Consider the following 26,668-nt stretch of genomic DNA (forward strand, 5'->3'; position numbering starts at 1 on the left):
GGAATAATATTGGGTCCACCCCTTGTTAATATTGTTGTTTTTTTTAATTAATAGGTATTATAGAAAAGAAAACTAGGCAAGTACACAAAGAAGGCCGGGGAAGCTGGTGGATCCTTCGTAAAGTATTTCTTCTATATATATAAGTAGATGTATATATGTATCAGCAAAGTACTCCATCACCCTCACCGAGGCCTGGATCCCTACCTGATCACCTTCCCCGACCTAGCTAGCTAACTTCACAATCCATCCCATCTCACCATCTACTATATATCTTTCCCTGATACTATCTATCTCTGAATTGTTACGTGTGTGACCCTCAACGCAGAGAGAGGACAAAACATGTATTTATGTTGTGCTTTCTTTGCATGACCATCTTTGTCCCCCTACTGTTAGATAGAAAGGTAAATACATAGATAGATATACCGGACGTACGTAGTACTACTATTACTTATACAGAGTCATGGACATGTCTAGTGATGATCATGTTGAAGAAGATCATCATAAACATGAAGAAATGGAGGAGGAGATGGAATTGGAGGAGGAATTTCCTCATCAAGATCATCAGCTCAAAGGGAAGAAAAAATCATGGTCAAAGTTGCGAAGATACGACTCCTTGGACGTCGAATCCAGAAGCGTACGAGGTCATGTACATGGTGGCCATGGCTCCAAGGTTTCCTTACTTCCTACAAATATACTCTCTCTCTCTCTCTCTCTGGTCTCTCTTTCCTTCCTTAATGGGTTCGAACTTTTTGTTCATAGAAGACAGTTATATTATGAAATTAGGAATGTCCATTAATTCATGTTTGGTTTTTGAAGGGTGCAGAGTGGTCGGTGATATTGCACCTAGCATTTCAGAGCATCGGAATAGTGTACGGGGACATTGGTACATCTCCACTCTATGTATTTTCCAGCACATTCTCAAACGGCATCATCAAGCATAATGATGATATTTTGGGTGTTCTCTCCATGATCTTTTACACTCTCACCCTCATCCCTTTGGTTAAATATGTCTTCATCGTCTTACGAGCCAATGATAATGGCGACGGTAAGTTCTTATTAACCTTAATTAAACATGACTATCATGATGTATTTATAGCTAATTCTCTCTTGCGTGCATGTTAATTATTAATTAATATAGAAAAGGTACGACTACTCCCTGATGATCTCTCACAGGATCATGATGAGTAGTACCCCCATGTGTGTTTTCTGTGACAGATTTAAATTAGGTCAAAAGTGAACATGTTTTTTGTCTTACTAGAGTTACTCTGCCCGGAAGCCTGCTTCGTCTGCTTCTGCTAAAATCTTCATTACCTTAGTACATGATAATCTTTTATTTTATTTTATTTTATTTTTTTTAAGGAGATATATCTTTTGACTGATTTAGTTATACAAAATTAAATTATCTCATCTCATATCATATAATAATTATTATAATTTTTTTAAACTTTTACATAAAATATAATAAATAATTTAATTTTTTTAAATTTTAAAATAAAAATATTTTATAAAAATATTTTATTTAATTTTCAACAATCTCATGATCTTAATTAAACTGCATAATCAAACGAGACCTAAATAATCTCGTTTCATTTTCTGAGAAAATTTTGATATTTCCTTGTATTGTTTTCTAGTAGAAAAATTTGTTTTTAGTTTTGTAGTCATCCTCTTTTCTAGCATTCAGCTATCTTCTGATGAATATACTGAATCCGGCCTCCGACCTCAATTTTGTCCCAGTGCTGTTTAATATTATGGTCATGTTTGTTTAGTACTCGAGATTCAACGGTCCAGTACTACTTGTCACAAGCTGCCAAACTTTTATGATCATTTATTTTTTTATTTTTTAGATTTTGGTCTCTTTTTAAACTTGATCTCATTGAGAGAAAAAGTTCATTCCGGACTCTAGTTTCTACCATCTTCTAATTTCAACATGCAAAGTCTAAACTTTCGTCTGTTAAACTACCACCTTGCGATCCGTGGTAGGCCAAAATTAATAATAATAATTAAAAAAAAAACCCATTCAGAAAGTAAGGAATTATATAGCATGTAGGCACTTTCTAGGGAAGAGCTTGACTAGGCAGGTACGTGCATATATGCATGCGTCTGTGGGAAGGTCGTTTCTTAAAAGGAAAACTATTTAAGTCAATATAGCAATGTGTAGTACAAAGTCGACAAAATTTCACACGCGAAAAATTTTATTTATCATTCTTACACTACACATTAATATGTGATTTATTATTTTTATTATTTTATATAAATATACACATTGATTTGTAAATACTAAACACGTATATTAAAATAGAATGACAAAAATATAAAATCACATATTGATGTGCGGTGTAGAAATGTTGAGTAACATTTCTCAATATATATAGTGGAGAAAAATAAAAACAAATTATAAAGCCCATAATTTGAATGGTTCATAAATTCTTCACTGTGAGCTCATCAGTTGGAGACCAGATATTCCACCACACATGGGTGAAGAAAAGAGCTCATGTGGGGGCGGATGGGTCCTGATCTGATCTCCAGACTTTTAGGGTGGAATCTGGAGGGCTTCATTTTCAAAAACACATGAACGTGAGCATATTAATTATGTTATATTTTAGTGCCAATAATGTTCCTTTTTATAATATTGTTCATAGTTTAGTTGATCTCCGAAGTCTTAAACTATAATTTAATGAAATTTCAAATTAATAAAGACCCGCAAGCAAAGGAATTAACTAATTGATTATAATCTGTCGTCATGAGTCATGCTAGCTGCATGCACTGAAGTATTGGAGGGCCGGCATTTAATTACGTTCCACTATCGCTAATCGTCCGTCCTAATGAACTCAAGTACTACTCAATTTCAGGAGGAACATTTGCGTTGTACTCTCTCATATGCCGATATGCAAAGGTGGGTTTGATCCCTAGTCAGCAAGCTGAGGATAGGGAGGTCTCGAATTTCAAGCTTGAGTCGCCAAACGATCGTCTAAAGAGGGCATCGAGGCTTAAGTCCAAGCTTGAAAGTAGCCAGTCTGCCAAGTACTTCCTTTTGTTCGCCACCATGCTTGGTACTTCCATGGTTATTGGCGATGGCGTGCTTACTCCTTGCATCTCAGGTTTGTTAATAATGATATAAGTGCATGGGATTAATAATTTCTTTTTTCTATGCATAATATATGTAGTGGATCCAATTAATGGACTACTAAAAGATGGATGAGTATACTCCACCATGCAATCATAGAAGAGTACTCCACCATCTTGGGTAGTTGTCGGTACTTCATGTCCACACGTGTCAATGCATGCATGCCGGTTTCTTAGAATTTGCTGCAATTTAGTGAATGGTAGCTTGGACACTTGTCCACATGTGTCTAATGTCTCGAGTCTCATCTCTAGCTAACTACTCACAGATTTTTATTGTTTAATTGACTTTTGACTTGAAAATAATTTTCTGTCACGTTTGATGGCATATTCATATGCAGTTTTATCAGCCGTGGGAGGGATCAAGCAAGCTACATCTGCAATGACAGAAGGTATATACCCCCACTTGCCTTTGTTTCTTGGGAGTCTTTTAATCTTAATTTCCACCTGCTTCGATCATTATGATGTAGATCGATGCTTGCAGTACTCTGTATCTACAATAATTACGTACTCTTCCCCTCCCCCTTTGACTACTAATTAAGATATTGTAGACCAAAACGTGTTGGATCCAATAATGACTTCGAACAAAATATATATGTTAATTTACCCATGCAATGACTAAAACCTAAAGCAACTTTTAGACATGGCATGTGTCGACGCACGTCGTTTGAACTGTAGAGCTTTAAAATCTCACTTTAAATATAAGTAAAGTAGTGCTAGTCTGGCCTCATTATTTTTTCTGTATATACGTACGTGTAATATTCGCTGCTGCAACAAAAAGTCAGCTTCAAATATGTTTATTTTTATTTCTCCCAATAATTTATCATGTTTGTTTGGCATGGTACGTACTGCATGTATTTTTTCAAACCAGAAGTGGCCAAGAAGAATGCTTTAGCTAGAGTACATTTTGTAATACGTCAAATTGTAAAATTATTTTTATTGTAAATTAGATATAACATATCATATATACATGTAAATTTGTGAGTTTATTTTTATAGAATTTCTTAGTGACTTTAACACTTCTTGTGTGCAAATTCACTTTGGGGAATCTTTGCTTTTAATTTTAGAACATTATATATTAATTAGGCACATCATACATGACCCAAAGGTTACAAATTATAGTTACATATAATGTCATCATTGTATATAATATTTCAAAAATTAGTGCAGATATTCATAACACATCTTCTTTGAATACGTACTACAGATATGATTGTTTGGATATCAGTTGTCATCTTGGTCTGCCTATTCATGCTTCAAAGACTTGGAACTGACAAAGTCGGCTACAGTTTTGCTCCAATAATTTGCATTTGGTTTGCATTCATTGGTGGCATTGGATTTTTCAACTTTATTAAGTTTGATCCAACTGTTGTCAAAGCTCTAAACCCACAGTACATTTTGCAATATTTTCGGAGGAACAAAAAAGAAGCATGGATATCCCTTGGTGGCATTGTGCTTGCCATAACAGGTTAGCAATGTTTCTCAATCCCATAATTATGCAAATATACATTTGGATAACTTGGAGTATATATCTATATATTAGTAAAGTGTGTGAGTTTTGAAATGAAATCATGCATGCGCGCAGGAACTGAAGCCCTATTTGCCGATGTTGGTCACTTCACAGTTCCTTCAATACAAATAAGCATGTGTTCAGTGACCTATCCGGCACTTATATTTGCATATACTGGTCAGGCTGCCTATCTTCGCAAGCACAATGAACATGTTGCAGATACCTTCTTCAAGTCTATACCAGGTAAAATTAGTTTCATGATCTTTTACATGAGCTGCTACTTCTTTCCATATATATCTTTGTTATTAATTGAATTTGTGAGATATTCTTAATATATTTCTGGTGCCGACAAAGGATATTCTTACTGACATAAGCTATATATATTTCTGATGCAGACTCTTTGTATTGGCCAATGTTTGTTCTAGCCGTATTGGCGGCCATCATAGCTAGCCAAGCCATGATTTCAGGAACTTTCTCTATAATCCAACAATCCCTGTCACTGGGGTGTTTCCCTCGGGTGAAGATTGTGCATACATCGGCTAAGTATGAGGGACAAGTTTTCATACCAGAAATTAATTACCTCCTTATGCTGGCTTGTGTTGGGGTCACTTTAGGATTCAGGAACACCACAAGGATTGGCAATGCATACGGTAATTAATTACTAAATGTTTGAAATAATTTCATCTCTTTGTTGATTCAAATCTGGTTGTAATTAGTGGAGCTTTTTTCTGCATACAGGGATAGCAGTGGTATTTGTCATGACTCTCACATCGTCCTTCCTCGTACTTATCATGATCATGATATGGAAAACCCCCATACTTTTCATTATCTCCTATGTTTTTGTTATTGGCACTGTGGAACTGCTGTATTTAAGCTCAGTCCTCTACAAATTTGACCAAGGAGGATATCTTCCCCTAGCCTTTGCTGCAGTACTGATGTCTATAATGTATGTGTGGAACAATGTGTACAGAAGAAAGTACTACTATGAGCTTGATCACAAAATCTCTCAGGATAAGCTCATAGAGGTTGTCAATGACACAAACTTCTGTCAAATCCCCGGGCTTGCCATTTTCTACTCCGAGCTCGTTCAGGGAATCCCACCCATTTTCAAGCACTACATTGAAAATGTGCCTGCATTGCAGTCGGTTCTCATTTTCGTCTCCATCAAGTCACTGCCCATAAGCAAAGTTCCAGTTGAAGAACGCTTCCTTTTTCGTCAAGTGGAGCCCAAGGATCAGCTGAATGTGTTTCGTTGTGTGGTGAGATACGGATATACGGATGTGCGTAACGAGCAAGAGCCCTTTGAGACGATGTTGATTGAGAAACTGAAGGAGTTTATTAGGGATGAGGTTTGGTTTTCCCAAAGAGAAAATAGTGCAGAACAAAATGGTGAAACGTTTGAAGGGGAGAGTGAAAATAAGGATCATGTAAAGGCGCAAGTTGATGAAGAGAGGCGATGGGAGGCAGTGGATAGAGAGATGGAGGCAGTGGAAAAAGCATGGCGTGCAGGGGTTGTCCACTTGATTGGCGAGAATGAAGTGGTGGCAGGCGAAGGAGCTGGCATTGGGAAGAGAATTTTGATAGATTATGCTTACAATTTCCTGAAGAGAAACTTGAGGCAAAGTGAAAAGGTGTTTGATATTCCTCACAAACGCATGCTAAAAGTGGGCATGACTTACGAGCTTTAGAATTTACATGCACGATCATGCGAAGATAAACGGACGACGTCCGTGCATGCATGGGGTCGTTAGACGACTCTTCAGAGCAAAAGAAAGTATAGCTATGGTTATAAATGTTGCATGATTCCCCTTGTAATCTGCCATAATTCTGGCGTCAACTTTGTATTATATATATATATATATATATAGAATAAACGTTGCGGTACGTTATGGTACTACCCTTTGCATCTACATGTAAAAACAGGTAATTATAGATCATGTCAATGGAGTCTCTTTACAGTTAGGCTTATAAAGTTGACTCTGAATCATCATGTGTTAGTTAACCCTATTGAAGATACCCAAGGAAACTCGTCCAACGTCTAGGAAAAATCATATATGGCAACTCTACAACCAGCAACCATCCTCAATGCCCAACGGCTACAAAATGCAAATATGGAAATTATCCCGAGAATCTCTCTCTCCGTTATAACTTTATTGCACTATATGTAAATGTCCCACGCATTGTATATATATTGAAAGACTCTCAATGGACAGATCTCATGGTGTGAGACTTTTTCACAAACACTTCGTGTGCAATTCTATTTAGGGCATCAAGTGCCAAGGGAGAGCCCGACTCTTACTCCACCCATGGCTTCCTGCATCTCACTGATCTCTATTGAGTAACTTTGTCACACTTCGATTGACACGGGAACTATCACCTGTGGAGGGAACAAATTGTAGCCTTGGTTTAGCGCCAAGACCTTCTGGACGACTTCGCGGATCTAGCCCCCCATTACAACAGGATTGACTTTTTGCAAGGAAAAAAATTGTTGCAAAAAGTTCAATTTTCGTTGTAAAAAAGTATTTGCAACGATGACATGTCATTGCCCTACTCTCACAAATGCAACGTTGGTGAAAGTTTATCTCAACAATTTTTTCACTACAAGAAAAAATGATTTTTCTAGAGCTCAAAATCATGGCAAATATCTTTAATAATCGCTGCATTTGACTAATTTCGGCAATTTTTAATTTGCTACATTTTCGACGAAATTAAAATTTCATTTCTAGTTAATTTCAGCAATAGGCAAAACTCACCGCAAAATATACTTTTACTGGCGATTTTATTTCGTCGCAAATGCCCTAAAAAACGACGGAAATGACATTTCCGTTTACCATTAAATCGTTGAGAAAAATCAATTGCAGCGATAGATATATATCGTCGCAAAAGCTTAATAAATGGCAGCAAATAAATAGATCTTTTTCCTAACGATTATGAATTATCGTTGTGATCGCCACAAATAAGTTGCATGGATGAAAAAAAATATTTCTAGCGAATTTTACTCATCAGAAAACGTTTTTCACAAAATTAAAAAAAAAATGCATAAAAACAGAATACATAAAAAATATAATACACATCCATACAATGTAATACACATCCAAATTATAGGTTCTGCCATATGCCTGCATGTTGCAAAAAATGAAATATTATGAGAAATAAAGAGACAAAAGCAATGGACAATGCACTACAAGTTCAAAGAGGATTTCCAAACCGCCCGAGTTTTGCAGGCTTCACAATTTTATCTTACCTATGGATTGGTTTATAGTTCTTTTAACACACTCAAAAAAGATCCAGACTACTAATATGACCATATTATGATCTCCTTAACTCAAATGAAAGGACTATAGTATATGCTTAAGAATAAAAAAACTAAAACCAAAAAATCCAGATAAACCAAGCCACAATCTTATAAGTATGATAACTAATTGATAATCCATTCAATTCTGAAACAGAGCAGGAACCAATATCACCCCCTCCCTTAAAAAAGGGCAACAAATACCTCAAGCTGCGCATTTTGTTTACCAGCATCAGCTTCTGAGGTCTTGGTCTTCAATAAACCTGGCATGTATTGTGTTATTCAACTATGAAAATTAATATGTAACCAGAAACTTCAAGTGAGTTGCAAAATCCATTCAGTAGTGATATTCATTCAGACAACATTAAAAAATAGTCAAACAAGTAGTGCATTATATGTGGTAGTATAATACTCTGCCAAATCTTAAATTCAAAAGAAAACAAAACTAGAGATCCCTACAGCTATAGCAATGAATCCTAACCCAAAGAGAAGAAAATATTAGAATAAGGTTTCTCAATATCAAAACTTGGGATATTTCTCAAAAAAAAAAATATTATTCTAACGTGATGCATTTTAGAAACTTTATCTAATAAAGATGAAGAAAATAGAGAGAAAGAGGCTGACCCTGGAAAAAATCCATAGAACTTCAACAAAAATATCCATGCTAACTATATCCCAACACTTCATTATCAAGAAGCAAGAAACAAGAACTATTTCCTTCCCTCAATATGAATATGTTTTTTCCAGGTGGGATGGCACACAGAGACGTTGAGTCAACAATAAATATTTTCTGATAAATAAAGTGAGAAAGTTCGAAATCTAAAATCGCAAAGTTTAGAGGAACACGGCAACGTCTCGTAAAAATTAGAAACTTCTCCATGACATGAAGAATATCAACAGGCCAGGGTAAAATTCTATTTCAATTTTAAACCAACCAGATGGGCCTCTTCAATTTTAATCCACCCAATTATTAAAGGACATGTAGGAAAGGTGAGGTCACAAGTTATGACTTTGGGATTTTGAAAATGGTGGTCAGGAATATATGGAGGATGAAAATTTCTGAATCTAAAAGACCTAGGCAGCAGTCCAAAAGCACTAAATGGGAAGTATACATTTCCTAAATTTATTTGATGAAACATAACCATTATCTTCAAAGGGAACCATATTTCCTCTAGTGCCCACAACATCATTGGTTAAAAACTTAGGTTAGTAAGTTGAGTAAAAGGCCAAAAATGGTTGTTACGTCATTAATTAAGTGTACTTGTTTTGAATCAAGTATATAGAAGACCACATATAAGTAGGGACTGAGATTCAGTTCTGATACATCACAATAATGACAGGTAATGTGCAGACTGATTAGGAAAAAAAAAATAGTATTCAGTAATTACCAGTTTAGGAAGAGCAACTTCAGTGTAATATTGGGGAGACAAGTCAATTAGTCAATTGGTTTTTGACTACTTTAGAGAAGCTGAAAAGACCCACTTGGAGATTCATGCCATCAACCAGCCATATATATATTTTCAGATATACTATATATCATTCTAGAAGTAAGTATCTAAATGTGGTGAATGCATTATTTTTGGCAAATGAGGGTGTGCTTGCAAACATAATGACAGTGAGGCTATATTACTATGAAATGGTTGTTTTCCCCTTTTGGCGGTCCAATAAGAATTATTTTTCCTGACAAGATTTTATTCTGTTATTACATAATCAAACCAAAGCATATGGGATAATTTCAATTTGGTTTTGTGCATGCTCAGACAGTCATCTTGTTGAAAATATCTGACTAATGAGAAAATCGTTGCCCACTATCCCCAATGTCTTTCACAAAATTAATTCATTCTAGCATCCTAAACTAACATATGCTCTTTCCATACCTGACAGAATCCAATGGAGCATAATTGCTTTTCCATCTGCTCTATCCTTGCCAAATTGATTGCTCCGGTCCACTTCGCAAAAAAGACTCACTATAATCAGAATAGTGACCATTTATATGGCTTGAGAAAACGGAAAATCAAAAGAAGAGGACATCAGTCCGTCGATTTTTAATACTATTGTATCCCTTTTACTCTATGACATACATGGAGAGAATTTTGCAGTACAGTTTATGTTCCCTTGAAAATAAAAAATAAAAAAAACTGGAAATACATTATAAATGAACTGGTTCGCATGCATAGAATATACATTCTTTATATATATATAATCTTTGCACCCGACAATTCATTCCAAGACTTCATTAGTACTGATCACAGAATGGACATGACCACTAACAAATGGTTTCTACTATATTTCTGAATTCAATATGTCTAGTGGAATACAATTATTAATCTAGGATGTTTGAATATCTAATCCTTGTATCATGAAGTGGTTCGCGCAGCCTGTAACCAAAGCACAATATTAAAATTTAAAGACACCCTGGTAAACAATTTTCATCAGAGAAAAAGACCTATGCAAACCAAAAATCAAATGAATACTAGTGAAACGTTTCTCTAGTATTCATTTCAAGGGAATGAATCAGCAGAAACCTGGAGTTGAACTATGCATTAAACCACGGGATAATGGACTAGGATGCCTGATTCCCATCATCAAACCAGTTATTTTTCATAGAAGGAAATTCAGGCCCCCAAACCAGGCTAATGTGGGTCAATGGTTTATTCACTTGGTGCAAAGAGTGTGGCTATAACATATTCAAAAATATGAAAACCACCAACAATGCAAGGAGAAGTAGCACAATATAATAATGATTGGGAGAAAACAAACTTCTCATCTAACATGAGTAAATATTGTACATCACACAGATGAGTTTCCAAATAGACAAATGGTCATTCTTGCTGCATGTTAAAAACTTGTCCCATTTGAATTAAGAAGACCGGTATTCTTTTTGTGATGATAGCAGATATAAACACCAGTAGTTGATGAGAAAATAGAAATATACCAACAGATCAAGTACATAATCATTTATACCTCATATCCAAATTTCCCAGGTGCATTGCTTCTTGCATACTTTCCCTCCCTATATACTTGGCATCTGAATCAGCAAAGGAAACCCCCAACTCCGCGGACCTTCCACCACCCTAGCCAATAAAAAATAATTACACATCTCATACAATGGCAATTGTAGAAACTGTTTTGTCCACCAACCTATCCAATCATACATGATTATATATTGCATCTTGCATATAGTGACAATTCCATATGAAAGGAATGGAAACATTTCCAAACTTTGCTATTTCCATATAATAGTTCATATGGTAAGCAGTTAAAACTTCTCAAATATGTGCTGGGATCCTTTTGTTCACTAGTCAACTAGCATACAAGTGGATTGCAAAGTGTACACAAATCTTAGGGTCCTAACTCATTACAGGCATATAGCATGAAATCTTAATCAACCTCAGTATATTCTTCACCAATATTGTTGCTGGGTTATCAAATATGCTCTAGTTCTGGCTTCTAAAGTATTCTGTGTACCTAGCCTTCACCTATTCGTATAACACATTTTTATGCAGAAAGTTTCAGGCTCATCCTGGTAAACTCATCTTTCACATCTCTATTTTGGTTTCAATAGAAGTTTCTAAGAGTAAAACATAATTTATGGTTACAAACAGTAATTAAACAAGCAAAGAAAAATATTAGATGCAAGGCCAAGACCTTACCACTTGGGCCAACCCCTAAGAGTTAACAATATTAGATGCATTATATTCACAGAAGTCCAAAAGAAAAATGTATTCGCCTAGGACAAAGAAAAATAACTTCAAAATCCAAACATCTTTATAATTAGTCCATTTTAAGCAACTTACAACATCTCCAATTCTGTCAACTCTCCAATACAAACTGGGATTGAAGAGTGATATGTAAGCAATTCCTAAGCACCCTGAGAGCACAGAAATAAGAGAAACAACTCAATAAATTTAAGAAACAAAACAAAAACAAAAGGCACAGCTTATTATGATACGATTAATGTTTGCTTAAAAGATTGAGCATTTTAATCAAAATTCATTAGAAACCAAAGACTGTAAATTTTCTCTCTCCTAGAAAATTTTCTCTCCGTACACATGCACACTTTTCTTCTCGTTCTGTTTCCTGTTTCATTTTTCATCATCAATGTTGCATTTGATTGAGTTTTTCTGACGTGGTGATGGTTAAGATGGGTCGTTTTATAGAAGTAGTTATTGAATCAAAGTGCTTTACTTTGGCAAAATGTGGAGGTGGTGGTTTGAGAGTCAATGAGCGAAGTTGGAAAACAGAGAACTCGGTGTTGCTGGGATATTCTTCTATTCAGTGGCTTGGGAAGGTGTTAGAGGAGAGCCTAAGCAGGGGGAAAAAAGAGGTGTACTCGGCAACACGCGATGGTTTTTGTAGTATTGTAACGCCCCGGTCCCGCAGGGATCGAAGAGTTACTCCCTATAACTTAAAACTCACAATTCATCAATATATTTATAGACTCTAAAATATAACGTCATCAGAATACTACAAAGTCTCTTAATAAAATCTGCCACTTCTCAGAAATCTTCTATGAGTAATCCACTATGCTTAACTAATCATCTCACCGCTGCTCCATAATTCTGATCCTTAACTAGTTTATTCAAAAATCATCTAAAAAATAATTGGAGATAAGGGGTGAGTTATCAACAACTCAGTAAGCAGAGAACATATACCAGTGTATAAACATGAGCATTTACAGAAATCAAAATGCAGAACAAAATATTTTCATTTTCAGAGTGCGGAAGCAAAACATGTTATCAAAATATCAAAGCGAAGATTTAGAAATAATTTCATTCAAAATATTCTTTGGCATAGCATAAATGATCATCATCATCATCAGCAGAACATCATATCAGAACAGAGGCCATGTATAACCCCCGTGGTAGGGTTGTGCATCTGCGGATAGCCAAGCAGAATATAAAACACTCTGTCACCAAGGTGTGCACTCAAAACAGAGACCACTACTATAACCCGTGGCAGGGCCGTATCCACTATTATTACCCGTGGTTGGGCCGTATCCACTATTATAACCCGTGGTTGGGCCGTATCCACTATTGTAACCCGTGGTTGGGCCGTAACTGAACAGAACGGAAACATAATCAAATTCAGAATCAGAGAGTTATGCCAAAAGTTTTCAGAAATCACGTCTTATCCAAACAGAGTACTAACCAAAAATCTTCGAAACAGAACAAAATCATATCACAACATAATCTATGCACAAATTTCATATTCGCTCTCATTTTCAAAGTTTAGAAACAGAATGTCAAAAATAAGCTCATGTCTACACCAGTCATGACAGAAAATACTTTCTTCTTAAACATAATCTCATGAGTAATGTAAAACAAATAACTGAGGTAGTTCAAATTTCTTTTCATAACAAAACATGCATATTTTCCAAAACGGACCTCAGTTCATTTTATTTAATGCAAATTCTAGCATAGGAACCCCGCTTACCTGGACTTCTTAGCTTTTTCAAAATTCCTCAAAAACGTCGGACAATAATTAATCGTCACCTATAAAATAATCACGTAATTCTCATAAATTTCCAATTAATCACGTATCTCAATATTTAATCCTAAGCTTATAAAATAACCTATTCAATTCCTCAAAACCTAAAATTACCAATCATCACTTTCTAAAATCGTCAATGCCAATTTAATACCATGACTAAAACATTTAAAAGTCAGACCTATTTATTAATGAAAACAACTTATGAAGTTTAATACTAAGTAATATAATTATCCCAAAATATTTTAAAATAAACCATAACTATTATTAAAAAGACTAAAATATATCTAAAATGTAGAAATAACAATACACCAATATTGTTTACTCTTAAAATAAACATTTATTTAATAACATGTTAAAATACTTAAGCGATTCAAGGTAAGTACAAGTAAAACTTTCGTTAAATAATAATAAACAAAAAGCTTTAATCGTAATTTAAAAGTTTAAAATAAAATTTCACAATTACTAAAATAATTTGCTACCAAAGTACAATTTGAAAATCCTATTTATTGTCTGTAAACTTCTTATACCACCCGTATAAACCACGTAAAAACAGACAAAAAATATCAACTTGAACACATTCTAAAACTAAGGGTAAAATTGTAATTCCCTTTTCAAAATACTATGCAAAATAACAGTTATGTAGACTGGAAAAAAAACATTCATGCAGTCTCGGTGCACAACCGTGAGAACAGGGGCGCGAGGTACTCACCGCCAAGGGAGGAGCTGCGCGCGATGCGGCGAAGAAGGTCACGGTGGTGAGGCACTGAGAGAGAGAGAGAGAGAGAGAGAGATAAGCGAGAGAGAGAGGTACGAGAGCACCGAGAAGGAGACGGAGAGAGAGAGGCTCCTTATCGAGAGAGTTACACGCGGCGACGGCCTGGGGTGGCTATCGTCGGTGGCACGGCGAGGCGTGGCTGAGGTGCTGGATTACGGGTTCCCTTTGCGCCGCGGAGGAAACGCCCAAAAGGGTTGGTAGTGCAAAACTGCTGTGCTTGGGGGAGCAACCAAATGCTCTGTTTTTCAGACTCAAAACAGAGGAGTTTCGATTCACTCTGCAGATGGTTGTTTCTCGGCACTCTGGTGGTGGTGCAGTCACGAACGGCGGAGGAGCTGGACTCCAGTGATGGTCAAGAGGAGGTGATGCACGGCGAGGTGGAGTTGTGATCCGTGGAGATGCAAAGCATGCACGGTGCGTCGATTTCGCTTGGGAGGGCAGCGGGAATTCTGGTTGGTGCACGGTGGAGATGGGTTAGCTGATCAGAGGCTTACGAGGGTGCACTGGTGGCGGTAAAAAGGGACGACGGAGGGCTGGCTTACGTGGGGTGACTCTCGGTATGGGAGTGCAAGAAACCGAGGGAATGGAGGCTGGGCTTGCGATTCCAAGGTGGTGCGGCGGCTAGAGTCTGGGCAGTTTCTAATAGCATGAGAAAAACCTATTAGTGTCTATATATATATGAGGTGAAACCCTAGAGAGCCGAGAGAGAGACATGTGCGCAAATGAAAGTTTGTGTTGTGTGTGAGCATGCACGACGTGAACGAGAGAAAAAAAAACTTACGGGAAATAAGAGATAAAAGACCGAAAGAGACAAAAAATAAAATAAAAACAAAAAAAATGAAACATGCAGGAAGAAAGAAATAAAAAATAAAAAAAATCACTACTCAAGTCCGTAAAATAAAAACTTAAAAAAAATCAAGCTCCAATAAAAAAATAAATGAATAAAAAACTAAAGTCCGACTATACCAATTTTGGGTCCGGGTGTTACAAGTCTTATTGCTCAACGTTGTGCAAATAGGAGAGGGAGATATATTGAAATTTCAGAGTATAATCAGGGGGGAAGAAGGAATATTCTATGTATTCCAGAAGGTGAGAATGGATGAGATTGGAGGAAGATGAGGGAGGCGTTGGTAGAGCAAGGGAAAGAAGACATTAAGGTAGGTGGTCTGCCTGGAGGAGACCAACCGAGTGATGGAAGAGGGAGACTGAAGCACCATGCGCGGTCGTATAAGGAGGTTCTCGCGACGTCAATACCAAAATCTGTGAAGGAGAAGGTGGCTGGTGCGAAGGTTTCTGACAGAGGTAAGGGGCGTTAGCGTTGTGATGGTACGTTGAACCATACCCATGGCAGGGCCTTTGTGGCATGTCAAACATGGGAGGTGCAACGGAAGCTGCTGGAAATGCAGGGGCAATTGCGTGCCTTGCAGAGGGATATGGCTGCAATTGTAGCCTTTGTCGGTTCATTTAAGGAAAAGGAAGGAGCTGATAAGTTAAAAAGCCATGAAATGGGAAGTGGGCCGAGTAAAAACCATAAAGGGGCTCAACAGAAAAATAAAAAGGATAAGGGCTGGAATGTATGGCGTCGGGCCAAGTCACAAGACTCGTTTGGTGGGGCTGGGCCGTCTCAACCTAGGGCCCAAAGCAGCGGGCTTCAATTCAGGGCCAAGAGCAGCGGGTCTCTACCCAGGGCCCAGAACTGTGGGTCGCAACCTACGGCCCAAATAGGCAGGTCTCAACCCAGGGCCCAAATAGGCGGGTCTGGACCAGAGCCAGAAGATATCGAGAACCCGAGCCCTAGCCCGATACCCTCCACCGAGCTTCACAGCCTCGGGTTTGTGCCGGATAGCTTACCAACGGCGAGGGGTCAGGCTGCGGGGATACAGACGTCGCCAATGGAGGTAGTGGGGGTCGCCGGTGAGGTCTTGCCGGAGTTCTGCGCGCAACAGACCTTGGTAGGCTTGGAATCTCGGGTTTCTTCGTCTCCGGAGATCCAGAGCTCGCCGATGAGTGGTGCTGGGGTGTTTCTGGCCCCGGCGGCAGTGTCGGTGAAACCAGTTGAGGAGCTCAAGTTGGCTGAGGTTGAAGATGACTCGGATGATTTTATGCATTCCGTGGAAGATGAACTTTTCATCCCCGAGGCCTATGGGTTGGAGGAGTTTTCAATGAGAAGTGAGTTTCAGAAATTTCAGAATGATAAGATGGGGAATCCTATCCCATTAAATTACTATTTTCCAGATCAAGCATCAGATTGAGTTATACATAAAGCTAAAGAAATTCAATCTGTTGTGGGAATTGAATGTGATGGGTATGGGGAGCAGTTTATAGCCTTGTTAACTGCTATGGAAGCTGGACACCACCAAAAAAAGAGGGGAAACACAAAGAAAAGTCGAGAATTAAAAAGATTGATGTGGTCGATGAACTCGGAAGCTAGTTCCAGCAGGAATAAGGCAAAAGGGAAGGGGCTGAATGTTCCCCAATGAAGCTCAAGATTGTATCTTGGAATGTCCGAGGTCTAAATGAGGTAGAGAAGCGTATTCGGATTCGACGTCTACTCCGAGTGGAAAGCGAACATTGTATGCTTACACTAGACGAAGCTGAAGATGATTAGTAGGAGGATTATTCAGAGTTTATGGAGTAATATTTATGTAGACTGGGTATATTTGGCCTCTTCAGCGGCTTCGGGGGGAGTTGTGGTAATGTGGGATAAACGGGTGGTAGTGAAAGTGGAGGAGTACATAGGGAGATATATGGTAGCTTGTTCTTTTAAGTGTGTGTCAGATGATTTCTTGTGGGCATTTGCAGGTGTGTATGGGCATAACTTAGATGTCAACAAAAGTTTATTGTGGGATGAGCTTGCAGGGGTACAGAGTTGGTGGGAGCTCCCTTGGTGTATCGGGGGGGATTTCAATGTGGTTCGTTTTCAGAGTGAAAGTCTGGGAAGCAGAAGATTGAGGCCAACAAGCCTAGAATTCTCAGAGTGTATCTTTGATTTGAACTTGATAGCCTTCCACTAGCAGGGGGTCCAGCTACTTGGTCAAATAATCAGACTTGGTCCCGCTTGGATCATTTTTTGATGAGTTTGAAAGCCATTTTCCGGATGTATGGCAAAAGCGTTTGATTCGTATAACCTCGGACCATTGGCCTATTTTGCTGGATTGTGCAGGTATTCGTAACGGCAGAAGGTATTTTAAGTTCGAAAATATGTGGTTGAAGTCAGAAGATTTTGTGGAAAGGGTCAAACAATGGTGGACTTCGTATCATTTTGAAGGTACACCCAGTTTCATTTTTGCAAATAAACTGAAAGCCTTAAAAAGGGATTTAAATGAGTGGAATAAACAATCTTTTGGTAATGTGGAGGAGAACAAAAATACCAAATTGATGAAAATTCAGTATTTAGAAAGACTGCAAGAAGGGAGACCACTTAATGAGGAGGAACAAGCACAAAAAGTTTTGTTGGTTGCTGATCTTGAGAGGATATTCTTTTATGTGGTTGCTGATCATAGAATTGCAAACTCACATAAAAGAAATAATAACATTGAAGTGCTGAGAGTTGAGGGGGCCAAGAATAGAGAAGAAGAAGTTATTCAAGACCATGTGGTTGTTTTCTTTGAAAAGTTTCTCACGGAGGAGGTGGGTTGGAGGACTACTTTAGATGGATTGGCTTTTGACACTATTGAACCAGGAGATGTTACCAGATTGGAGAGGGCTTTTGAAGAGGAAGAAGTTTTTGAAGTGGTAAGAAAGATGGCAAAAGATAAGGCTCCCGGACCGGATGGTTTCTCTATGGGTTTTTTTCCAAGAATACTGGGAGGTGATTAAAGCGGATCTTTTGAAGGTATTTCAAGAGTTCTTCTTGGTAGGAAAATTTGAGAAAAGTCTTAACTCTACTTTTCTTGCATTAATCCCTAAAAAGGTAGGGATCATTGAGATTACAGATTTTCGGCCCATTAGTTTAGTGAATGGTGCTTATAAGATCATTGCAAAAGTGCTTGCCAATTGATTAAGTGGGATATTAGGGAAGATTGTTACTAAACCACATAATGTTTTTGTTAAGCGTAGACAGATCCTTGATGCGGCTTTAATTGCCAATGAATGCTTCGACAGTAGATTGAAGGCTGGCAACTGAGGGATTATGTGCAAACTAGATATGGAAAATGCGTATGATCATGTTAATTGGGATTTCTTTCTTTATTTACTGGGTAGGTGTGGGTTTGGAGAGAGGTGGAGGTCTTGGATCATAGTGTATATCTACGATACGGTTCTCAGTGTTGATTAATGGTAGTCCAAAGGGTTTCTTCCCAAGCTCTCGTGGCTTGAGATAAGGGGATCCGTTATCTCCTCTACTATTTGTTATTGTTATGGAGGCATTAAGTAGGATGATCTCAGCCTTAGTGACTAATGGTTCTATCAGTGGTTTCCAAATTGGATCACCGAGTAGGGGGTAATACAACTATTTCTCATTTGCTGTTTGCAAATGACACGCTTATCATGTGCGAGGCTGATCAAGCCCAGTTGAGGGTTGTGAAGGCACTGCTGCTGTGTTTTGAAGCAGTGTCTGGTTTAAAAGTGAATTATGATAAATCCGAGTTGGTACCGATTGGAGAAGTTCAGGATATAAGAAAGCTGGCTGGCATTTTGGGTTGTAAGATAGCGTCTCTACCTATGACTTATCTGGGATTGCCGTTGGGTATAGCACTGAGGTCTCGTACGATTTGGGATAGAATGATTGAAAAAGTAGAGAAGAGACTAGCAGGGTGGAAGAGAATGTATTTGTCGAAAGGGGGCCGGACTACATTAATCAAAAGTACACTTTCTAACCTACCCACCTACTTTCTATCATTATTCCCTTTACCGGCAAGTGTGGCGGGTCGACTTGAGAAGTTACAGAGAGATTTTCTGTGGGGGGGCTTAGGAGATGAGTTTAAATTCCACTTAGTTAAGTGGGAGATGGTATGTCATCCTATCTCCAATGGCGGTTTGGGTGTCAGAAATTTGAGGTTATTTAATCGAGTTTTACTTGGCAAATAGTTGTGACGATATACCAAGGAACCAGAGGCCTTATGGAAGACTGTGATCGAGAGCAAATATGGTGATCTAGGGGAAGGGTGGTGTACCAGAGAAGTTAGAGGAACACCTGGAATGAGGTTATGGAAACATATTAGAAGAGGATAGGAGGTTTTCCATCGTTACACTAGATTGCAATTGGGGACAGGTTCCAAGATCAGATTTTGGAAGGATGCTTGGTGTAGTAACAGTGTTCTACTAGATCTATTTCCGTCTCTTTTCTTGATTGCAAACACCAAAGATGTCACAGTGGCAGAGGTTATGGAAGTCTCAGGTAGGAACATTCACTGGAACATCAATTTCAACCGAGCGGCACAGGACTGGGAGATTGAGAGTTTTGTAGATTTTTATAGTCTCTTATATTATGTTCGTCCAAATATTCAGCAGGAAGATGAGTTGTGGTGGCATCCTGAAGGAAAATGGGTGTTCTCTGTTCGCTCTTTCTATAAGGTTCTCACACAAGTTCCAGAGATACAGTTTCCTAGAAGAAAGCTTAGGCGTCATAAGGCTCCTCCCAATGCCTCTTTCTTTGTGTGAGTAGCATCTTTGGGTAAGATCCTCACTACGGATAATCTAAGAAAGAGGAGGATAATTATTGTAGATTGGTGTTGTATGTGTAAAAGCGGGGGTGAGTCGGTAAATCATTTACTTTTACACTGTGAGATAGCCAAGACTATTTGGGATGAGGTGTTTAAAAGAATGGATTTGGCGTGGGTTATGCCGGAAACAGTTTTGGATGTATTGGCGTGCTGGACTTCAATCCGTGGGGTGAGACAGATCAAAGCAGTGTGGAAGATGATCCCTATCTATATTATGTGGTGTTTATGGCAGGAATGCAATAAGAGGACTTTTGAAGACAGGGAGATCTTTGGAGGAGCTAAAATTGTTATTTTTTAGGACTCTTTGTACTTGGGCCATTGCTGTAGACTTAAATGGCATGAACCTTCATGACTTCCTAGTTTCTAATATGCCTACATAATTAGGGCATTTTCTTTTATCTTGACACTTGGTGATTTAATAAAGTCTTGTTTTACTTATAAAAAAAAAAAAGATTGAGCATTTATATATAACTCACAAATATTTTAACTTTTTCAGATCCTGAAAATGAGGGAATCCAATACTTGATCCTTTCAAATCAGATATCCTCCTGATAAACATGACAGATAAGTACAAATCAAATGTACCATCCTTCAGATTTCACATTTCTACTCAATTAATGTCCAGGAAAGGAACATATACTCACAATTCTTCTAAGTTCGTCAACCTGGATACGTTAGAAGGAATGGGGCCTTCGATGTACGTGCCTTGCATATCACTGCCAAAAAAATCCTCAGATAGGACAGAAAAAAACATTGTATTTGGCATTTCTCATACTAGGCCTGTACCCTCTATGTTTAAGTAAATAGAATAAGAATGCCAACACAGTAAAAAGGATATGGATTTAGAACAGTCAGCCTAACTTTTTTTCTTTTGCGAAGAGTAATTTTGGAAGCAAGCTGAGCTGATCACATGGCCTCTCACAACACCTATAGAAGTAGTTGCTAAAGAGGACTTGAGGATTCAATCCTTTAATCTTTCCATATGCCAAGGAATCTGGATACTGCTAGGCCTCAAAACCTATTTGACCATAGTTCAAAGCTTAGGTTTTCCTACCAATATAGGTGGGCTAAAGAACTCTAGATATTCTGCTTTCATGGTTAAGGCTACTTCAGACATTTTGGAACCATGGAGTTTTTTCAAGGCCTTCTAGGAGTCTCTCACCTAGAAAAGTTTATATATATATATATATATATAAATATTATATATAAAGACATATAAATAGAATGTTTCAAACCTGTGATTACATGAATTAATGAATTAATTGCTCTCTGAAAACTAGCGTCGTGGAAAAGGAGACATTTGAAATCACAACAGTTTAAATTCAAGGGCTTATCATGTGTTTCCCATATTATGTGGCGAGTGGCATTTGAGGGTGGTGGAACATTGGTGATTATTTGTTCTTGTACGAACCGATGTTCTCATGTATATTTCGGTTGGAGATTAAACTTTTAAAGTCTAAGAAAGAAACTGATTTTAAACTTTGGGTGATACCGGGTTTATGATAGGAAATAAAAGATAAAAGATAAGGGGATCCAATAGGATACAGATATCACCACCCAAAGGAAGATAAGCTCACCACCCAAATAAGAACACCAAAGGGATACAGAAATCACCACCCAAAGGAAACTCACAAGGGATATAGAGCAAGAACTCGCCACCTATCGGAATCCACCGAAGGATAAGAGTTATAAGAAGAAGCTCTTCTTCATAAGCTAAAAGCTCAATTTTGTAATCAACTCAAGTCTGTATTTTTCATTAGCATAAAGGGGTTATATAGGAAAACTTGGAAAAACCCTCCAAGCAAGGGTAATTCCAAAAAACATGAGAATTTCAACAGACTATTGCCTAGAGAATTAGACGAGAAAATCTAAAAATTCGCAATATCCCACCAGCCTTGCACACCCTTTAGTAAAATCCTTATAACTTCCTCTAGAAAAATCCAAATTGCACACTGTTTGATGCATTGGAAACTAGAGACATGAGGCTTTCCAATGAGATATAGCTTGCTGGCTAAGTCATCCAGAATCTTCCAAGAATGACGTTTCAAAAAACGTGCTGGACAATGGGCTGCGTAATGAGTTGGTCTTCGGAGTCATTGGGCTTAGTGGCTTCATTGGATTCATTGGGCTGATCCTCAAATGCTCCTGTGTCATTGGGGAAGTTTAAAATCAGGCCAATTTTCCCCCTTTGATCCTTTCATCTTCCTTAGCCATTCTATCAGTTTTATATAAAGAAATATCTAAACTGACTTCAACACATCAAGTGAGATCAATTTGTAATTGTTTTATAGCAGGGTTTCTCAAAGCTTCAAGAGAATAGAACCTGACCATCTCAAAGTTGACACTTTTAAGAGCATAAAATCAATTCCAGCTTGAGAAAAACATTGATTCCAAACCTATAAATGAAAACTAAGAAAAAGAAGTTGCTGCAAAGGCCAAGCTCTGCAAATGCATCCCAACCAATGTGCTGTCAAGGCAACATTCAAGTTTGTCTGTGACAAATTACCATGTTTTTCTTCCCCAATTGAGGCCATGGGCCTGACCCAGACAACTAATAGTACTATATAGGTCAATGAGTTAAACGCCACCAAAAAGCTGTTTGGGATCCAGCTTTGCATTCCACCATACTTTCGGTTCCAAAATCTTAACCATTTGTTAATGTAGTCAGTCTAACATAGGATTGTTTGTATTGATTTTAAAATACATTATAACAATTCCACAGTTACATCATACATACACAAACACATAGGCAATTTATGCATAAATTGAAAGAGCAAACCACTAGTGTTTCTACTTGATCTAAATGGTTTTATTAAGAACATAAACCTAAAAAACAGAGTATCTTACCAACAGTAATCGACTCCAACCGAGTGGAGGAGAGGACGGGGAGGAGGCAAGTTGAATTACCCACTACTACTAGGCAAAGTGGTATTGCTTGATGTCGAACGGCAGCTTAATCGATTTCAAAAATCGCACTTTTTGAACTGGAACCACTAAATCGCGAGTCATGCACGACGATGAGTGGGTTTTGCTTCCGCTGTCGCCAAATCGGTGGAGTCTCCGCTGTTAGTGGTGGTTTTCGGTGGAAGAGACAGCCGGGTAGGATGGTTTTTTGAGTGGGTTTTGCTTAATGTGAAGAAGAAAGAAGGTGAAGTCGGGATTTGGGAGTGCACGGGAGAAATGTTACGGGTGGGGGGAGGGGGAGCAGGGGCGGGGGGAAATCTGATTTTCGTGTGTTTTGGCGCCTGACCATTAAAAATGCAATTGCAACGAAATTGTCCGTTGCGTTATCAATAAAGTGGGGAACTCCATGCCACCACAATTCCACATCAATAATAGACCAAGCATGCCTTGCTAGGTGATGAGCTGCTCATTAGCCATACGGGAATCATGTTGTATCTGACAGTGCATAATTCTAAGCATAAGTCTTCTGATTTCAGTGATAACAGTTCTTCTAGAAGAGAAGGTGAATCAACACTGTTTATTTCCTTTACTAAGTGTGAACAATCACTCCCAACAAGAAGATTATGAAAGCCAATATGAAAATAGAATTGGAGACCCCTCAAAACAGTCATAGCCTCCACACTTTCTGGTTCTAAGAATTCCTCTTCAACTTTGCTAAGTGTCATGATCACCTCACCACAATCATTGCACAGAATAGCTCCAATAACAATTTTAAAATCACTGCAAGAAGTAAAAAAAAATTCAGTTTGGAGGCCGCGTCGACCAAAAAATTGCCGAGAATATTGACTTATTGTGGCGATTTTATTTTGGATAAACAGTAAATCCCGCAATAGGCTATATTTTTTGTAGTGAATTTTTTGTTGCAAATTGTCACTTTTTGCCACCAAAGTTTATCATTGCAAATAAGATTCGCAATCATTGCAATGATACATTTCGTTGCAAAAGTGTGCATCTATTTATAACAAAATATACTTTAGTTGCAAATAGTTATTTGCTACGAAAAAAAAGCTATTTGTAGCAAATGTATCTCTCTTTCTACAAATAATATTACATAAGAGAAAAAAATACAATATCACACATTAGAGATAGAGTTTATCATCCATTCATACATATTGATTCACGTGTTATAATAATTAAAAACAAATCCAACATAGATAATATGCAAAAAAAAAAAAATGTCAGGTATAATATTGATACATTGATTACATGAGCAATTAATCCTACTTCACCATGACATCCAACTACAAATACAACACCATTCTTCATACAATACCATTTCTGATCTATACCTACATAATTCAAACCAAACATGCATATACAATCCACCCAAATATATGGTGATATGACTTCCTCAAATTTCATCTATACACAATAGAGGAAATATATATACAAATCTGTCCATCACTTAGAAACCCACACCATCATCATACTTCCATCAAACTCCATTACAAGTCTATCATTTAATTCCAACATTTCAAGACAACCTATCACCAATTATGCAACAAGCATATATGCTTAGAATTTTTAGCAGTACTGACTGTACAAATTATACTACTGGTTGGAGTTTTCAGGTAGCAATAGTCCTCCTTTACTACCTAGTTCATAATAACTTTCCACAGTGTTTTCATAAAGAATTCTAGAAAAATTAAGTTTACAAAATAAAGATATTATAGTTGAGAATAAAGACTTCTTTAAAGAAACCTAATTACATACAAACAAAGGTGAACTACTAACGGATCACCTACCTATTGACACTCAAACCATGGTTGCAATACAACTATATATGTTATTAGCAATCATGAAAACTGGTAACTTGATATGCATCGATCTTCATATATACTTCAAGACTACAAGCTGAAGTTATCGTCCACATCAGGCCATATTTCAAGATCCTCAAGGAAGCATCACGATTTGACTTCGGCTCTGCAGAATCAAATCAGAAAGTCAGACAAAGTGCTGCAGCAACTATATATTGAAATATGACTAAAATACCTAATCAGTTTGAAAATGATATTCTTGGAATCTTCTAGCTCTTTTACGATGTTTTCAACCTACAATTAATGTAACGACTTTAATGCCATTTCCCAATATATATAAGCAATAAGTCCATGCATATAAGGCAATATATATAAGCAATAGCTCCTTTACCATACCAACCAACCATGTTAATATCATTGGAAAATATTTTTTTGTAAGTATATTAAACTTAAACACCTTCCCATAATGATATTACCTTGTGAGGTGACGATAGAAAAAGCTTCTTATCAAAGCACCAGCTACTTAATTAATTGTGTATGCTTGAATGGAGCTGTAACAGAGACTTAGAATGAGGAATATTGTCTTATATTTCATTTACACATGATGAGATATTTATACAAGAGATAGAGAATAAAAAACGGTTACATAGTAGTAGAGACTTTGTCTACAGTGCTTTCTAGAGTATTCTTATTTTCTGTACGATTATCATCTAGCTTAATACGCCCACTTGAGTCCAAAGGGGTATCTAACACATTGAGACTCGGCCTAAATTGAAAGAATTTGTCAAAAACTAAAGGCTTGGTAAAAATATCCTCAATTTGATCTTTGGAGCTAATGAAGAAAACAATTAGACTCTTAGCAGCAACCTGATCTCTGATAAAGTGAAAATCAACCTCTATGTGCTTTGTTCTTGAGTGATACACAGGATTTGTAGCCAAGTAAGTGGCTCCAATGTTGTCACACCACAATATTGGGACCTTTGATAAGTGAAGACCAAGTTCAGAAACTAAGGTTTGGACTTAGATGACTTCGGCAGCAGAAGAAGCTAGGGCATTGTACTCTGCTTCTGTTCTGGAACAAGCTACTGTGTGTTGCTTTTTCGAACTCCATGAGATAAGATTTCTGCTAAGGAAGATAATGTACCCACTAGTGGAACGATGATCATCTGGGCAGCCTTCCCAATCAGCATCAGAGTATGCTTGCAACTAAAGAGAGGAACTGGAAGGAAAGAAAATGCCAAGATTGATAGTATGCTTGAGATACCTCAAAATGCATTTTACTGCAGTTGAGAGAGGCAGTTTTGGGTTGTGCATAAACTGGCACACCTTGTTCATCGAGAAAGAAATGTCGGGCCTAGTTAATGATAGATACTGCAGGGCGCCAACAATATTACGATATTGATGAGGATCATCAATAATAGGAGAGTTAAGAATGGACAACTTAAGAGAAGTTGCCATAGGCAATGTTACTAGCTTAGCATGTATCATCTGACTTCAGATCAACAGATCATTTATGTACTTTTGTTGAGAAAGCAAGACACCAATGGGTAAATACTCAAGTTCTAATCCAAGAAAAAAATATAACCTTCCAAGGTCTTTAACGGAAAAAGCAACACCCAAATCAGCAATTAATTTATTAGAAGTAAATTAATGTGAGGAAGTAATGACAATATCATCTACGTATACAAGGAGATAGATGTGGATATCACCTTGATTGTAGATGAAGAGTGATGGATTAGCCTTGGACGAATGAAACCCATAGCAGACAAGCCACGAACTCAGCTGAGCATGCCATGCCCTAGCTGCTTGCTTGAGCCCATAAATTGCTTTGTGCAATTTACAGACATAGGTGGAATGACCTGCATTAATGAAGCCCTGAGGCTGTTGCGTGTACACGGTATCAATAAGAGGGCCATGCAAAAACACATTTTGTATATCAATTTGTCTCAAAGTCCATCCATGAGAAACAACAAGTGCAACTATCAAACAGATGGTGGGCATCTTGACCACTGGGTTGAATGTTTCATCATAGTCTATGCCATGCTGCTGATGGTACCCCTTGGCAACCAAATGTGCCTTCCTTCGTTCAAGTGA

The 26,668-nt window shown here is 37.7% G+C and overlaps 1 protein-coding gene and 1 long non-coding RNA gene across 4 annotated transcripts; one reads left to right on the forward strand and one right to left on the reverse strand.

Annotated features, from left to right (window-relative positions):
* Positions 1-202: 202 nt before the first annotated feature.
* On the forward strand, positions 203-6,454 carry LOC108997958 (potassium transporter 5-like). Its single transcript, XM_018974346.2, has 8 exons — positions 203-670; positions 817-1,045; positions 2,850-3,098; positions 3,462-3,512; positions 4,328-4,588; positions 4,706-4,873; positions 5,026-5,280; positions 5,369-6,454. The coding sequence occupies exons 1-8, from the start codon at positions 461-463 to the stop codon at positions 6,316-6,318; spliced, it is 2,373 nt and encodes a 790-aa protein (XP_018829891.2). The 5' UTR covers positions 203-460; the 3' UTR covers positions 6,319-6,454.
* Positions 6,455-7,587: 1,133 nt separating this feature from the next.
* LOC118349240 lies at positions 7,588-23,408 on the reverse strand. 3 transcript variants are annotated; one of them, XR_004802197.1, is made up of 7 exons: positions 22,701-23,408; positions 20,498-20,569; positions 11,720-11,793; positions 10,887-10,996; positions 9,800-9,871; positions 8,127-8,185; positions 7,588-7,749 (listed from the first exon to the last, which is right to left on the reverse strand). It is a non-coding gene; the product is annotated as an uncharacterized LOC118349240 (long non-coding RNA). The 3 variants fall into 3 exon arrangements; XR_004802196.1 differs by lacking the exon at positions 20,498-20,569 and having other exon boundaries at positions 22,701-23,404; XR_004802198.1 differs by lacking the exons at positions 20,498-20,569; positions 22,701-23,408 and adding an exon at positions 13,359-13,386.
* Between the last annotated feature and the right edge of the window lie 3,260 nt (positions 23,409-26,668).

This window comes from Juglans regia, chromosome 8, assembly GCF_001411555.2.
Source record: "Juglans regia cultivar Chandler chromosome 8, Walnut 2.0, whole genome shotgun sequence".
NCBI lineage: Eukaryota > Viridiplantae > Streptophyta > Magnoliopsida > Fagales > Juglandaceae > Juglans > Juglans regia.

Coding starts and splice junctions, on each gene's coding strand:
- LOC108997958 (XM_018974346.2), top strand. CDS start 461: ATGGACATGTCTAGTGATGATCATGTTGAAGAAGATCATCATAAACAT. Junction 4,589..4,705: donor CATTGTGCTTGCCATAACAG/GTTAGCAATGTT, acceptor GCATGCGCGCAG/GAACTGAAGCCCTATTTGCC. Junction 5,281..5,368: donor AAGGATTGGCAATGCATACG/GTAATTAATTAC, acceptor TTCTGCATACAG/GGATAGCAGTGGTATTTGTC.